General features: G+C 46.7%; 1 protein-coding gene across 2 annotated transcripts in view; it reads left to right on the forward strand.

Moving 5' to 3' along the window:
- The window catches only part of LOC309576904 (contactin-4), a 127,643-nt gene that overhangs the window by 79,654 nt on the left and 33,060 nt on the right, over positions 1-14,929 (forward strand). For both annotated transcript variants that reach the window (XM_082288496.1, XM_082288497.1), the window contains exon 10: positions 3,349-3,499. In XM_082288496.1, coding sequence (XP_082144622.1) covers positions 3,349-3,499 — 151 coding nt within the window. The remainder of the gene's footprint in view (positions 1-3,348; positions 3,500-14,929) is intronic.

Consider the following 14,929-nt stretch of genomic DNA (forward strand, 5'->3'; position numbering starts at 1 on the left):
TCCAGGACCATAAATGCCCAGTCCTGGGCTGCAGAGGTGACTCTGCTGAGGATGTGGTGACAAACCTCCCATCTGAAGAGACCTTTCAGCAATCTAATGGCAACCAAAACACTCCCATCCCAAAGAAAAGCAGCTTCTGCCCACAGTTCTGTGCACACCTGCTCTGCTCCTCCCACGTAACACCAGGAGAAGCTCATGTGAATCCAAGTGGGGAAATAGCTGAGGGGAAGGAGCAGAGATCACAGAGCCAGGAACTTCTCAGAGGTGCCAGTGACAGGACAGGAAGAAGTGGCCCCAAACTGAAACCCTGGAAATGCCACTTCAAACAAGAAAAACTTTATTTTGAGGTTGGTTGGACACTAGAACAATTGTTGGGCAACCTCCTGTGCTGCTCCTGGTTGAGCAGGGGTGGGATGGGACCATCCCAGAGGTCCCTGCCAGGCCGTGACTCAGTCCCAAACCATGTTCATGTATGAGTGGCAGGCCTGGGAAGTGCTGTGTCAGCACAGGGATGATGTTTCAAAGGGTCAAACACAATTCCTGATTACAAAATAACAGTTTAGTCACCCTCAAACCAAATGTTCAGTAGCAGCATTCCCCGATTTACCCTGAAGAACAAAGCACGAGGTTTTTTCCAGCCATGGGAGTTTCAATTATTGGTCATTTTTTATCATCAGTGATAGATGCCTGCATAGAAAAAAAACCCCTGTGAAGGATTGTCTGTGTTGCTGTTGGAGAAAGGTACGATAATGCTCAATAAATTAGACTTCACAATGCTGAGATTTATTGGACATGAAAGAAATCGAAATAAACCCACTGATGCTTTTCCTGTCTACTTAAAACCTGGTAAAAAAGGACCTTTGGGAAGAAGGGAGATGTTTTCAGAGGAGAGAGGTTTAATCCTTGTTGGTGGGGACTCCCAGGGTATCCCTGTGCCCAGCAGCTCCTCATGTCCACACAAAAACAGATTTTGGAGAGTCTGGTCTGAGAAACCTGTCAGGGAATATTTATTTGGCCAACTTCTCACTTGGGTTCTGCAGCTCTGTTTCTGTCTGTCACAGGAAAAGCACCCAAATGGTGTCCTGCAGATAAATTCCTGTGCATCTGTGATTTAACTAGGCACATTTTGAAAGGAAAGCAGCAGGTTTGCCTTTCCACTGGAGTTTCAAAGCAGGGCAACATTCTGAGCCCTCCCTGGGAAATTTTCACTTTTAAACAGATCTGACCGTTAAAATGGTTGTTTTAAAAGGTCCTGAAGTTAAGCACTTGCTGCTAGTGGCGTTTAATCATCTCAAGTGAGACTTACAGCAAAATGAAGTGAAAGAGGGAAATGGAAAATTACAGACAGAGCTTTTCTCAGAGTGATTCTGCTCAATTATTGTTGCCAATTATCTTGCCTGGAGTCTTTAAATAAAAGTAGACTCCTGTGCTGCTGGACACTGTAAAATACATATTTTGAGATGCAGTCTTGTCTTACAGAATTTTTAGGCTAGATGTTGAAAAAACAAATTGAAAAAATGAAATGTGGGCCTAGAGTGGGAAAAAAAGGTTATTAAAATCCCCATTGGACAAACAAAAGGTGTGAATAAATTAAATTTATTACTCCTGAAGTGGCACAGAGAAGTTGTGGCAGTGCTGAGAAATGAGTCCAGAGTTTCTAAACGTCAAATGACAACGTTTTGAACATCACAGAACAAAACCCACAGTGAGCAACTCCTCTGTCTCACACAGGAGCAAGAAAATGCAGCAAATGACTCACAAAAAACCAGTCTAAACCATTATCACAGAGATGGGAGTAACAGGATTATTCAAAAAAATCTCTTTTGCTCATAAATTTGCGACAATCGTATGAGAAATCAGTTTCAGAAGTGATAATTTATTAATAATGATATATGATATAAATATTAAAGCATTTGGTTCTGGGTGCATTGGTGGGACGTGTCCTCAGGATGTCTCCTTTAATTCTGGAGTGTTTTACAAAGCCAGTGCTGATTTCAGGGCTTTTTTATGGTCTTTAATATCATACCTCTGTTTCTGAGTGTGATTAGACATGGAAAACAAAGCAGCTCAGAGATCACAGGACTGATTCAGGAACTTGGATCACTATTGGATCGTAAAGCCCATCCCATTTTCAGTGTGGGATTATGCTTATTCACCTCTGTGGCAGCAGGAATGATACCCAAAACAATTGAGGCAGATGAGGTGCCCTGAGGAAAAGGAATTTGCTGGGTTTGGTGTCCCAGCTGCTGCAGGTGAGCTTTGGCTCCTGTCCTGGGGCATCGAGGCAACGTAGGGCACAGAGATCTCAACTCTCATCTCACCGAGGCAGCAATAAGGCACTCAAGGACAGTGCTGAGAGCTGGAGGCAGCCAGGGCTGGAGCAGGAGGGATCCAGGGAGCCAGCAGGGAGCATGGAGAGGGCAGAGATTGCTGCCACTGCTCCTGTCTGCCAGAGCTGTTCCTAAACCCCTTCAGCTGCCTCACCTTTTGCTCTGAGCTTTCTACATGGAAGAAATGAATTGTCCTACCTGATATCAATAAAACCTCCTGGCTGTCTTGGGGGGTTTCGGTGCCAGAGCCATTCTGGAGGCTGCTGCCTCAGAGCCCTGCCTGCCATGGGGTCCCAGCAAAGGGATCATTAAAGAGCCTTTGAGGCAGGAATCAGACCCCAAGGCATCTCCTCGTTCCCTGGGCTGCAGAGAGGCTGCAGGGCTTCGAGGGTCGCCTCGTGGATCTCTGAGTGTCTGTCACAAAGCACAGGAGTGTGCCCTGGGGGCAGCACAGGAGCTGATTCCAGAGCACTTTGTGTCCTGGAGCCAGCAAATGCTGCCTTGTTCTGCTTGGTTCAGGACCTGGCCGTGTCAGTGTCTCCCACCTGTAGAGAATTAAAATAAATAACCCAGTTTATGCAACAGCTATGAATAGAAAGCATAAAAGTGTCAGCCTTTCTGGAAATATTAACATTCCTGGTTAATTATATGGCTTCTGTGTTTGGGAGAATTTTCCTGCCTGACAAAAGGATGATCCTGACACAGAAAAAGGAAATACTTTATACTCCTCATGCATGAGTGGTTCCTGGGAGTGCTGCCCCAGTAAGATGTGTATGATGGGGCTACTGGTTTCTCAGGTTTTTAGCTGAACACACATTTTTAAACAAATCAAGTATTTTTTGCAGTGAAAGAAGCGCTCAAGTGTCTGTTTGCCCAGACATCCACGTAGTTCATAAAGTCCAATCATTTAGGAATTGAAAGCACGAAACAACCCTGGAATTTTGTAATGTTCAAAAGAGTCTGACTTTGTTTTTTCCCAAGGGAATTCTGATCTGGTTTGTGTTGATTTTGCTTTCAGCCATCGGCCCAGACTTTTCCAAAACTCTCCTGAAGAAGTTAACTCTTGTTAAAGTGGGTGGTGAAGTCATCATTGAGTGCAAGCCCAAAGCCTCCCCCAGACCTACTTATTCTTGGAAGAAAGGAAAAGACATCCTGAGAGAAAATGAGAGGTAATGTCTTAAAGTAACCATTTTTTTCATTACCTAACCCAGGGACTTTCAGCAATCAAAGCTAAATTTGTCATTAATAGCTTCACAAAATTGACTTGCAAATACGTGAGGAAACAGCCAGTGTTCAGTCCTGAGGAGCTGGGGGTAAGATTCCTATTCCCATCGTGCCCATTCCACCTCTGTGTGCTGTTAAAGAATCCCTGCCAAGAAGCTGATAAAGATGCACTCCAAAAAACCAAATATTTTGCCTCTGCAGTGCTCTAAATAAGCATTGTTTTTACAAAAAAAAAATCAATTCCCAGGAGATAAAAGCCTCCACTGCAAATGGCACAGCCCTGGTACATTATTCAGTGTCCTGCAAACAGGAGTTATTTGGGGTCAGTAATTAATTTGGCAGTTCTGACACCTGACTTGAAGATGGCTTTCTCAGACTGGCCAAATAATTTTTTTTCCAGTTTCTTTTTAAATTCAAAAGCCAACTTTTCAAATCCTCCTCTGTGGTGTTGATTTGTTGCTGGCTGTGTAGAGGTGTGGTTGTGTCACAGCACCTACGAGCAGCACATGGAAAGCTGTCCTTGACACCCCTCCAAAACATGATGTGACACAAGGATTGATGGGGAGAATCCTGCCTTGTTAGTAAAGGTCAAAAAGCCAGAAATTATAGGAAATTGTTATCTTTGAAAGCTTTAATCTGTTCGAGTTGTTCTTTTCTCTTGGAAAGTCTGATCTTGCTCCACCCAGCCTGTAATGTCCATTGAAGTAGATACTGTGGTGGTGTGTCTGAGTATGCAGAAAGCTACAGTTCATTTAGAGCCAGATGATTAAAATATTGAACACCCTGTTTCTGACTTGTTTAGCTCCTCTCCCTGATCCTTGCAAAGCTGTTGTCTGTGGGCTGTTCCTTCACCCCTTGGGATGAAAAGAGTTGGTGATCGATGACACAAAGCTTCCTTCAGCAGGCAGAGCACAGAGCTGCCGAGGTCAAAGTTGTCATAGATCAAAGTGTATTGCTTTTTAAAACTGAAATAACTTGTTCTTGTGGTGAGGGTGGTGCCAAGGATGGCAGGTGTTTGGTGCTGGAAGCTTTGTGGTCTCAGCCCCATGAGGTCCCATCTGTCTCCCTGTGCTTGCTGGCGCAGTCCGTGGCTGAATGTGCTGTGTGCTCTGAGGCTGTTCCCCTTGGCACAGCGCAGCTCCCGCTCCTCATTCTAATTTGGGAGTGGGGCTGCCCAGCCAGAGTTGGGGCAGTGATGGGAGGAGGGTGGTGGGCACAGCGCTGAGCTCAGGGGCAAACCCAGCCAGGTGTGCTGCGGGCTCTCGTGGCAGTGCCAGGCTCGCTCCTTCTGCTCCTGCTGAGCCACAACCAGGAGCCTCTCACCTGGGCACCCAGCCCTGGATGGCAAACCAGATGTGAAATGTGCCCAAGCAGGTGTGAAATCTTGAGCTCCTTCAGCCCAGGGGTTTTCCAGCCAGTGAGATCATCCAGCAGGGATTACCTGGCACGGTGTCGGAACGCGCAGCGCCGCGGTGCCTTGGCACGGGGACTGCTCTGACACACGCTGGGCTGTGTCTCCTGTGCGGATGAGGGCGTTGAATCCTCGCCACTGCCTTTGTTCACCACGCCAGCCCTGCAGGCTGGGCCTGGGCACCGTGTGAAATGCACAGTTAGGGAATGACATTGTCTGCTGTGGTCGTGGCACTGCTCACCAGCACCGTCTGCCTCCCCGGGCAGCAGGGGCGAGTGCCTGGGCTCTGCTGAGTGCTGCTCTCTTTCTGCTTTCTGTGCCTGCTGGAATGTCATCTCCTCCCCTCTGTCCTGGGGGACAGCAGCAGTGGCTGGAGTCCAGCTCCACTGTCTCCCTACACCCACAATTGTGCATGGACTTCAAACAAGAACTTTCTTGGCTGTTGGGAAACAAATCTGTTGAAATCTAGGAAGAAAGATGCCAGGAAAAGCTGCTGCTGCAATCTCTTCATCTAGGATGGGAAACAGAACTTTTAGGCAGGCGTGGGAGAGGAAACTTCAGTGAAATCTCTGCTTAAACTGACATTAAAGGGTCCTTCGAGTACCAGAGAGGCGCCTGAACATCTGGATCCTTCTCCAGCCTGCAGGTTGATCACGTGAAGCTTAATCAATATAGATGATCCTTCCAATTCCAGGTGGAGTTACAAGCAGCATTCCTGTGTCAGTGCTTGCTCTGAATGCTGATGTGCAGCCTGACGGCTGCCATGGCAATCGCTTCAGAGCTCCTCCTGGGGCTTTTGTGGCTTTTCAGCTGGTGTGTGATGTTAAATTCCTTGCTGGGGACACTGTGCATGGTTTTTTGCTGCTGGGAACTCTGGCTCTGGAGGCTCCTGCTGTCCAGGAGGCAAAACAAAGTGTGTTGTTCAATGTTTGCCCAGAGAGCAGAGACCACCATGGTGAAAAAACAAGAGCTTTATCGGTTTAGGTTTCATATTCTTCTCTGGAGGCTGAGGTAGTGTGTGCTGCACCTCTAATGAATACCGTGGCCTGAGGGCATCTCTTACTGGTGGTTGAGAACTGTGCAATTGTGTTATTAGGAATTCTGCCCTGGGGTACAATTATATTATTGCAGTCATTAAAGGCACTTCATCTCCATAATAATGGAAATCCTGCCTTGGAGGCCTGACTGAGTCAAAATTATGTTGGGGGACTGATCCAGAAGGTAAATTTTACATAGGAACAGCTCTAGCACAGATATAGATGTATTGCAGATGCTGTTTGGAAACAAAGGCTATTTCTGCATGGGGGAAGTACAGAGATCGTTTTCCATCCTTGATCTTCCCATCACATTCCAGTGCAAAGCGAGTGTTACACTCTGTGGGACAGGTCCTTAGTCCTGGTAATGCTGCTCCTCACAGGGCCACTGGGAGAGTAGGAGCAGGTGAAACACGATTAAAATCCACCTGTTCCCAGGAAAGCCTCGCTCAGGACCAGGGGATGCCTTTCTGATGAGAATGGCCCCTGGGTTTTCCATAGCCCCCGAATAAACAAGGCTGGTGTCCCAACAAACCCCCAGGTGCTGTCCTGTGGGAGAGCAGCACCCGAGGCTGTGGGAGCTGTGGGGTTTCACATCAGGGGTGAAATGATCCTGTGATCTGTGGCAACAGATCTGGGGCTGCACAGAGTGAACTGGCTTTTAATAACTTCCTCCAGAGGCTGTTTTGTTAGAGCATCTTAAGGAAATTTCTCAGGGAATTGGTCAGGGGATTTATTTTGCTGCTGGCACAGAATGATTTTTCTGGACCAGTCTGGACTCCTGAATCATGCCTGAGCAGGGAGGTTGGATGTGATGACCTCCAGTGATCCCTTCCAACCTGAACCATTCTGGGGGTGTTCAGCCCTGCAGGGTCTGCATCGCTTCCCCCACAAGTCTTCCCTCTTTTCTCGGGTCTTGTTTGGGACTTAGGCAAAGGGCTTTTAATTTGCATGCCTTAATGGCAATAATTCCATTTATTTATTCCTCACAGAGTGAGACACAGTGACATTTCCCAGAGGCAAAGCCATAGGCATTGTGAGTTTCAAGAGCAGATTCACGTTTCATCCTCTTGGTGCTCCACAGCTTCCCACTTTTCCCCTTCTCCTTGGCTCCCCAACAGCAGAAAGAGTGCAGGAAAACCAAGACAACTTTCATTTAAAATATGTACACAACAGTCTTAATTCCTAATGTTCTCCTAGAGCTATTGGAAGTCATATTTACCCTGCCACCAGACACGTACTCAGGCTGGGACAGAAAAATAATTGTACTTTTAAGCCCCAAAACAAATAGCTCTTCTCTCATTCTTCTTCATCTAAAGCCCCTACATCATTAGAGCTGTTTCTTCTCCTTGAATGTACAGTGCCTGCATTGTTTATACAGTTTAATTGTAAGGAAAGAAATGCATAATAAAACAAATGATGTTCTGTGCTGGTAGCAAAGAATGTGAAAGTGTCCAATTAAACAACCATTCCCTATGACTTGTGTAATAGCAACATCTGTTATCTTAATTAAACAAGTTTCTGTATAAAGGGACCCTCTTGGTGCACTTTGTTAGAGCAAGATCTGACCTAGATACTCCAGGCACGCTCACGTTCTTCATGGAAATTTTCCCAGTTGGTCCCATTATCTCGCAGTCCTGACAAGCTCTGTGATGTGTGAGCTTGCACACGCAGAGCCACAGCGCTTACAGCAGGAACATTGCTATTTTTTGTAGCTGAAAACCAACGAAAGCACAGGAAAGCAGCACCTGGTGGTGTTTTCCCAGCGAGTTCAGCCACGGAAGCGTTCGGAAGCGTAACGAGTGCCCGGCTAACTCAGTCCTTGTCAAACAACACTGAGGAGAGAGAACTGCACTTGCAGACAGCAGCTCTGATCTGGTACCCAAACGGCCTCATCTGCTCCAAGCTTTCAGTAATTTGGGTCCAGATTTTCCCAGGTATTTCACTGTTCCCTCCACCATAGCCCAGAGTCAGGGACAATCTAGGAGGGTAATTTGGTTTCCAAAGTCGTGAATCCCAGAATGGTTTGGGTTGGAAGAGTCCTTAAAACTCATCCAGTGCCACCCCTGCCCCAGGCAGGGACACCTCCCACTGTCCCAGGCTGCTCCAAGCCCCAGTGTCCAGCCTGGCCTTGGGCACTGCCAGGGATCCAGGGGCAGCCACAACTGGTGTCCTGAGAAGAAGGTGAGGGCTTGACACTGGGAAGGAGCAGTGGGAATGTGACAGGGCTCAGGGCTGTTCACCCCTCCATCAGCAAAATCCCAACCAGAGCTCCCTGAAATCCCAGCCTCCTCAGAAGGAAGGAAACCAGGCAGCTGGAGCTGGAAAGCCTCTTGGATATGTTAACACACAGCTGTGCCTCCAGGCTTATTAATTTGGCAGGGAATGTTAATTTGTTCCTAAAGAAGAACATCGACCAACGCAGGCACTGCAGCTGCTTCAGAGAGGAGCTGAGGTCCTGCCCCGGGGGACACCGAGCTGCTCCCTCCTGTCCTTGGGCCTTGGGCCATTGGGAATCACCAGGTGATGCTGAAGCAGCTGAATCCTTTCTTCAGGAGCTGGAGTGATTCTGGCCAGGGAAAAGCAGAAAGCTCTCAGCTCATTTTTTTGTTGTCCTCTGCACTTCAAAACTGCTCAGTAAGTCTTGTCTCCCTGAAGGAGTTTAGCCATGGTTTTCTCAAGAGCTCACATCCTAAGCTCTTCACAAAGCTTGGCCATTTATGGACCCCCTCACTTAGATACTGTTTTATAACAGGAATTTTAACGTGTCCATGTTGATGCTACATCATTTTGAGGAGGAAAAATGGTGAAATTGAACAAGAAAAGTTTCTCTCCCATTCTTCCAGCATGTCTTGAGTACAAAAAGTTGTTTAAATTCCAGTTTTATATTTGTCGCCTCAAACTTCCTAATTAGTGCTTAATTACTTTAAACAGCCAGAAAGAAAATGGCCAGAAGACAGACAGCACATCTTTCCCAGGCTGGTGCCAGGGTACAAACCATGGTGATATTTTTATCCTGATTACTTGGGAGATGAATTGCCAGCAGTGTCTTTTGGACACGCAGTCTAGTGACACTTCAGCAGAAAAGGAAACCTCAAAGGATGCTTCCCATCATTGCTTCGCATTAATTGTGTTGACTCTTTATATTTTTTTTTACATAAAGCACCTGTGCAATTTCTTGAAGGCAGACAGGTAACCAAACCATCAATAACTTGTCGGGTTTTCATTACATCCTGCCCCGGCAAAATGAAAAATGACACCCTGCAAATGGCTTTCTGAAGTTTGAATCGACAGTGCAGCATTCATCTTACTTTGCAAAGACCGTGGCAGGAGATGGCTCTACTTCATTGCAACATCTGAAATAACTGACTTGTCCACTTATTTTAACCAATTTTCTGCAGAAAGATAATAAAATGAATGAGGAAACCATAGGATTTGGTGCTCAGAGGTCTTGGAAAGCCGTTGTCCTTGATGGCCTCCTGTTCATAGGCTGTTTCCCAGCAGAGGTTGGTTTTAGCTCTGTGCTGTTCTGGAAGACCAAGGCCAGGCTGGATGGGGCTTGGAGCAGCCTGGGACAGTGGAAGGTGTCCCTGCCCATGGCAGGGGTGGCACTGGGTGGGCTTTAGGGTCCTTCCCAACCCAAACCATCCTGGGATTCTATGATCACACCATGTTTTAGCACTGAAAGGGCTGTCTAGCCCTGGCACAGCTGCTCAGGGCAGTGGTGGAGTCCCCACCCCTGGAGGATTAAAAACCTGTGGCATGTGGGGACATGGGGCAGTGGTGGCCTTGGCAGTGCTGGGTTAACAACTGGACTCGATGTTTTTAGAGGGCTTTACCGACCAAAATGATTTTATGATCCTATAAATGTTTCTAGCTAAAGGTTAACCGAGAAGGGTTAGAGATTTGTGTAGAATCCAGGTTCAGTGCTGGTTTATTTGGTATGCATCAATAATTAGGCCGATCCCTAAAATTTCCATTTCTTCCATCTGTTCCTGTGGAAGCAGGAAATGATTTCCTGTTTCCAGCCACAAACTGCTGCCGAGTGCACTGCCGAGTGCAATCCCAGCCTCTGCCAAGTTTCAGCTGGCACTCCTGGAATGAGACTCTCCCTCACGCCGTGACACAGGCTCCTGGAACATCTGCAATCTGTTCCTATTTCCCCAGCAGATTATTTGCAGCGTGGTGTTGTTGTAGTGCTCAGTGAAACACGTGTAGGACATCGTTGCTCCTGCGCTGCTGCTGGACCCAGCTCAGAACCGTGGTGTGACCAAACCCACGGGGCTGCTGTGCCCCAAGAGGTCAAGAGAAATCATCAGGCTTTTACCTTGGTGCTTGTGGATTAATTTTAAAAGCAGAGCCCTGCTTGCAGAGGTGGAGAGGGCGAAGGATCCAGAGCTCTGTCCCAGAGGCATCTGACCTCCGGAACGCAGCGAGACGTGTCCCGTGTTGAAGTCCTTGAAAGAAGGACGAAGATATCCTTAAGAGAAACCTGTCACAAGGGGTCAAGAGGAATCATCAGGCTTTTACCGTGGTGCTTGTGTACTAATTCTAAAAGCAGAGCCCTGCTTGCAGAGGTGGAGAGGACTCAGAGCTCTGCCCCAGAGGCGTCCGACCTCCGGAGCACAGCGAGACGTGTCCCATGTTGACGTCCAGACGTCCTTAAAAGAAAGGTGTCATGTGCTGCTTTTCCTGCTTGAGGCTCTCATGGTTTTATGATTATTAAATTCATCTCTAGGTGCTGGACACGCAGCTATAAATTGTTTCTGCCTCTGTGTAAAGCTGCTCCAGGAAGGAGCCAGTCCCTCCCTGCAGTGCCGCTGTCGGAGGCGGCAGGACGGGGTTTGCTCCATGGTGAGCACACCCTGCAGCCACTGCTTTCCAAAGAAATGCCTGTGATCAGTCTCCTGAGTGCAGTTTGCAATTGATGTGTAACTTCCCACTTGTCCTCCAGCTGAAGAAAACAGTGATAATGATTTTAGTAAGTCTGTAGCATTCTAAAGGAGAAAATTATTATCAAATGTTTCATGGGTATTTTTATCTTATGACTAAGAGCAAGCAGGTAATGATTTTACAGCTAGGGCCATACTTTGAGATGCACTTTCAAAATCCAAGGAAATCATTACTTGTCTAAAGGGGAAGAAGGATTCCTAATGAACATTTCAGACTTGGTGATATTTTTGATGGTTATTCAAACATTGTTTTGAAGTGATGTAAATGTGTCCTTGGATCTCACAAATCTGTTAACGTCCATTACAAGCCAAGTGTGTAATTTGTCTTTGTACTTTGGGCATTTTTTGTTGGAACCAGAGGGAAAGATGTGTTATCTTTGAAAGACTGTGCCTTTGGGCTTGAATTCGGGTGGTATCAGCTGGAACAAATAAGCTGAGAATGCATTTGCTGCCTCTGCTCTGATCTCACGAACGCTCCCAGAAACAGTTTGTGTCAGCAGCTGATGCACTGAAAATCTTGCATGGATTATTTTTCCTCATAAGAGAATATTTTTATGAGCTCCAGTGGAGTTCCCTCTGATTCTTAGGTTCTACAAACCTCCCCAGTGTTTGCTGTGGGTAGAGGATGGTGGCTTGTCCTTGTCAGGAAAAGTTGTTGGCGTAGGTGGCTGGATGCCGCACTCCAAACAATTCCTTGGACTTCCACTGTCCCTCTTCATGGACTAGAAGTCATTTAATTTCCATGCCTTGGGCTATACCAGTGCCCTGGAAGAGTGAGCACAGCAAATATTTCACTGAACATTAGACAGAGTGAGAGCAGGATTGGCTTTGCAGCACCTGCTGCTGCCTACACAGGATTTTCCTCGCTTGCGAGCGCAGGAGGAGGCATGTGGAGAGCTGTGTCTCTGCTGGCTAATTGTGTAGAAAGGGAGGGTTTAGCCTTTCAGGACATGGTTTTCAGTGTGCTTTGCCCCTCCACTGCCACCAGCAAGAGCTGGTCCAGGTCCTGAGCCTTCTGTTTGGAGTGTGGATCATCCCTGTCCCTCGTGGTGCCCTCACTGCGTTCAGGGTTTATAGCAAACTCTCAGCTTTGTCTATAAAATAAACTGCCATGTGGAGGGGCTGTGTCAAAAGGGCTGTTTCCCATTGGGGATGGTCTTCATTTCCCACCAAAATCAATGGAAAATTGGCTCTTTGCACCATCAGACCCTTCTAGACTTGCAGAATCTTCCCGTATCAAATTGTCACTGCCTCACGCGTCAGGAACGAAAGCTGTTGTAAAAACAAAGCTTTCCTCTGCTTTACTCAAATCTGCCTCCTCAAATATTTATTTTCATGGCATGGGCTTTCTGACTGTATTTATTTTAATTTTGTGTGTAGTGAAAAAAGAGTGGTTTGGGAGAGAAGGCAAAAGGTTTCTATTATTTGAAATTCTCCATGGCCCCCTCGCTCCCTTCAGGGTCCCTCGCAGTGCTTGTGTTTGGTTTTCATTTGTTTCCTCCCATTATCAGCATCCCTTAAGAAAGATATTTTCCAGAGAACTGTTCTTCTTAGATAACCTAGGGATACTTTTATATTTGAATTATAATTCCAGGCATCTCTGAACAATCTACATGAAGTCTCCAACAGCTGTAAATGCTCCCTTCTTTTCCTTCTGCCTCCCCGCTCCATCAGGACGAGGTTCTGTCACTTCCAGACTTGTCTTAAAAATGTACAGACCAAAGGAGGATGATGACAAACCACAGCTTTTGTGTTTATAGCTATTAATAATGGCTGGATGCAGCATTATTGCTTTGGACTGCTCCGTCACTGCAGATAAACAATTGGTGGAAAAACAAAATTGTGGGAAAACTTCGGATGCCAGATCCATGGCTGGTTTAAGCTGATGCTGAATTCAGCGCTGCTGTGATGTTTGATGTTCCCAAAGGGGCCACTACTGTATTCTCAAAATACTTATCTGGGCAAAATACCTTCTATTTTTTTTTTCTCTTTAGAGTATTATTTACAGGTTTTTATGGTAAGTCAGTACCAAAAGAGGGAGAGTGGCTTTTTCCATGGACAGATAGTGCCAGAGGGCAGGGTTGGATGGGATATTGGGAAGTGGGAGATGTTCTGCTGAACTCGATGCAACAGGATTTTACCTCAGTTTATTTAGAGCAAACATAGTTCTTACCTGAAAATTAATTATAGGGGGTTTGCTGCTAAGAGGCCTGTCAGTTGTCATGGATAAGGCAGGACTTATCTGCTGCTGCCTTCACAGAGAGAGAGAGACGTGCACTAAATTAAATGGGCTTTGACGGAGGCTCTGAATTATCTCAGGCTCTTCTGTGAACCATGAAAAGACAGGTCCTTACAGACGAATAAACACTGGAGCAGCTCTGGGGGCCTGTCTGAGGCACACCTGCCAGGGCAAGAAGGTGCAGGTGTGTAGGAGACTGTGTGCACAGTAGGAGTGTCCACTCAGGGAGTTTAGATGGAGTTTGGATGGATGATCATATGGAAAACTCATGGTGCTCCAGCACACGGGATCGTCCTGCCTTTCCCTTGGATTTACCCTGACAGCTGTAGAACAGACCCAACTGGTCCCCTCCTTGCTCAGGTTGGTGTTCTGAGCCCTCAGGCTGTGTTGATGTCCCACTCCATCCCTTTCTTGCCCCTTTTCAGAAGCATCTGGGGTAACAGGACAAGGGTGATGCCCCAGCCTGGAAAGCCCTGCCCGCTTAGGGGGGATGCTGAGGGTTTGGGCTGGTGTTGATGAAGGGTGGGAGGTCTCAGGTGACAGGAGAGGGGGCTGGGTGGGGTCTGGGATCAGGGCTCTCTCCCTCTGTGCACCACCAGAGTTGTGGAGTGGAGTCCCAGACCTTGGCTTTGGCCTCGGGGTATTTCAGTGGTGATGAACGTTACGAAGCAGAAAGCTCCGACCTGACTCTTACTGATTTCTGCAACACAAGGTTGGAGTCACACCTGGGGACAGCATCCCAGGGCCACAGGAGTGATCACCTGTGCACTATACCCTGAACCAGCCCATTCTTCAGGTGATGAGCACCTCGTGAGCTGCATCCCTGATCTGGGGGGGGCTGTGCTCTGAGCAGTAAAACCTGTGAGGATTTATAAACTCCACTGTTTACCCAAAATAGCCTAATGGTCAGTACCACATCCACAAGATGGTTTTAATAACCCAGTCCCCGCCTCATTGCATGGCAAGCATTATTTAGAAGGCAGTAAACTGCTACAAAGACGTGATAGAAATAGAAATAATCTGATAAATAATGCAATTGCCCGGAGTTGTGGCGTGAGGCAAAGTTGCTGTTAGGCTAAATATTGCTCTAGATATTCCTGCCTCAGAACTCTGGGAAAAGAGGGAACAAATACAGTGCTGAGACTGCAGTCAGGGCTGCCTGGTGCTTCTGCTTTCTTCTCTGCTTCCAGCCCCCCCAGCCCAGGCACGGCAGTGAGGATGAACAATAGGCCATTCATCATGTCGGCTGAAATACACTGTTTTTCACAGGTACATTTAACCCAAATCCTCTCTCAGAAGACGGATTATCTCCTGGAAGAACTCTGGCACCAGTGTCTCTTTTCAATAGCCACGTCACCACTGCCACAAAGGCTGTACATGAAGGGATCAATGGTAGTTTTATCTCAAATTGCACTCAGTGTGTGTTTCTTCCAGCTGACATTCATTTAAATGCTTGCTCTAAGACATCTTTTCTCCCTGTAATAGAAAAAGAATCAGACATCCTAAACATTGTTTCATAGGGGAAAAAATATTTAAAATATTCACTTGGCTAAGCATGAAATATTTCAGCTGCATGTGTTTAATCAAGAGTGAAAGCAAGGGTAGTTATGCTTGTATTTCATAAATTAAAATGCTAAAATGATTAGATAAGAAAACAAAATGCCTTATTTCATTGCAGCAGTGCTAATGAAACCATTTGAGAGAGAGGAAAAAAAACGAGTCCCTTTGTAATTCTGATC

The sequence above is a fragment of the Coloeus monedula genome (assembly GCF_965178545.1).
Source record: "Coloeus monedula genome assembly, chromosome: 11".
Lineage (NCBI taxonomy): Eukaryota > Metazoa > Chordata > Aves > Passeriformes > Corvidae > Coloeus > Coloeus monedula.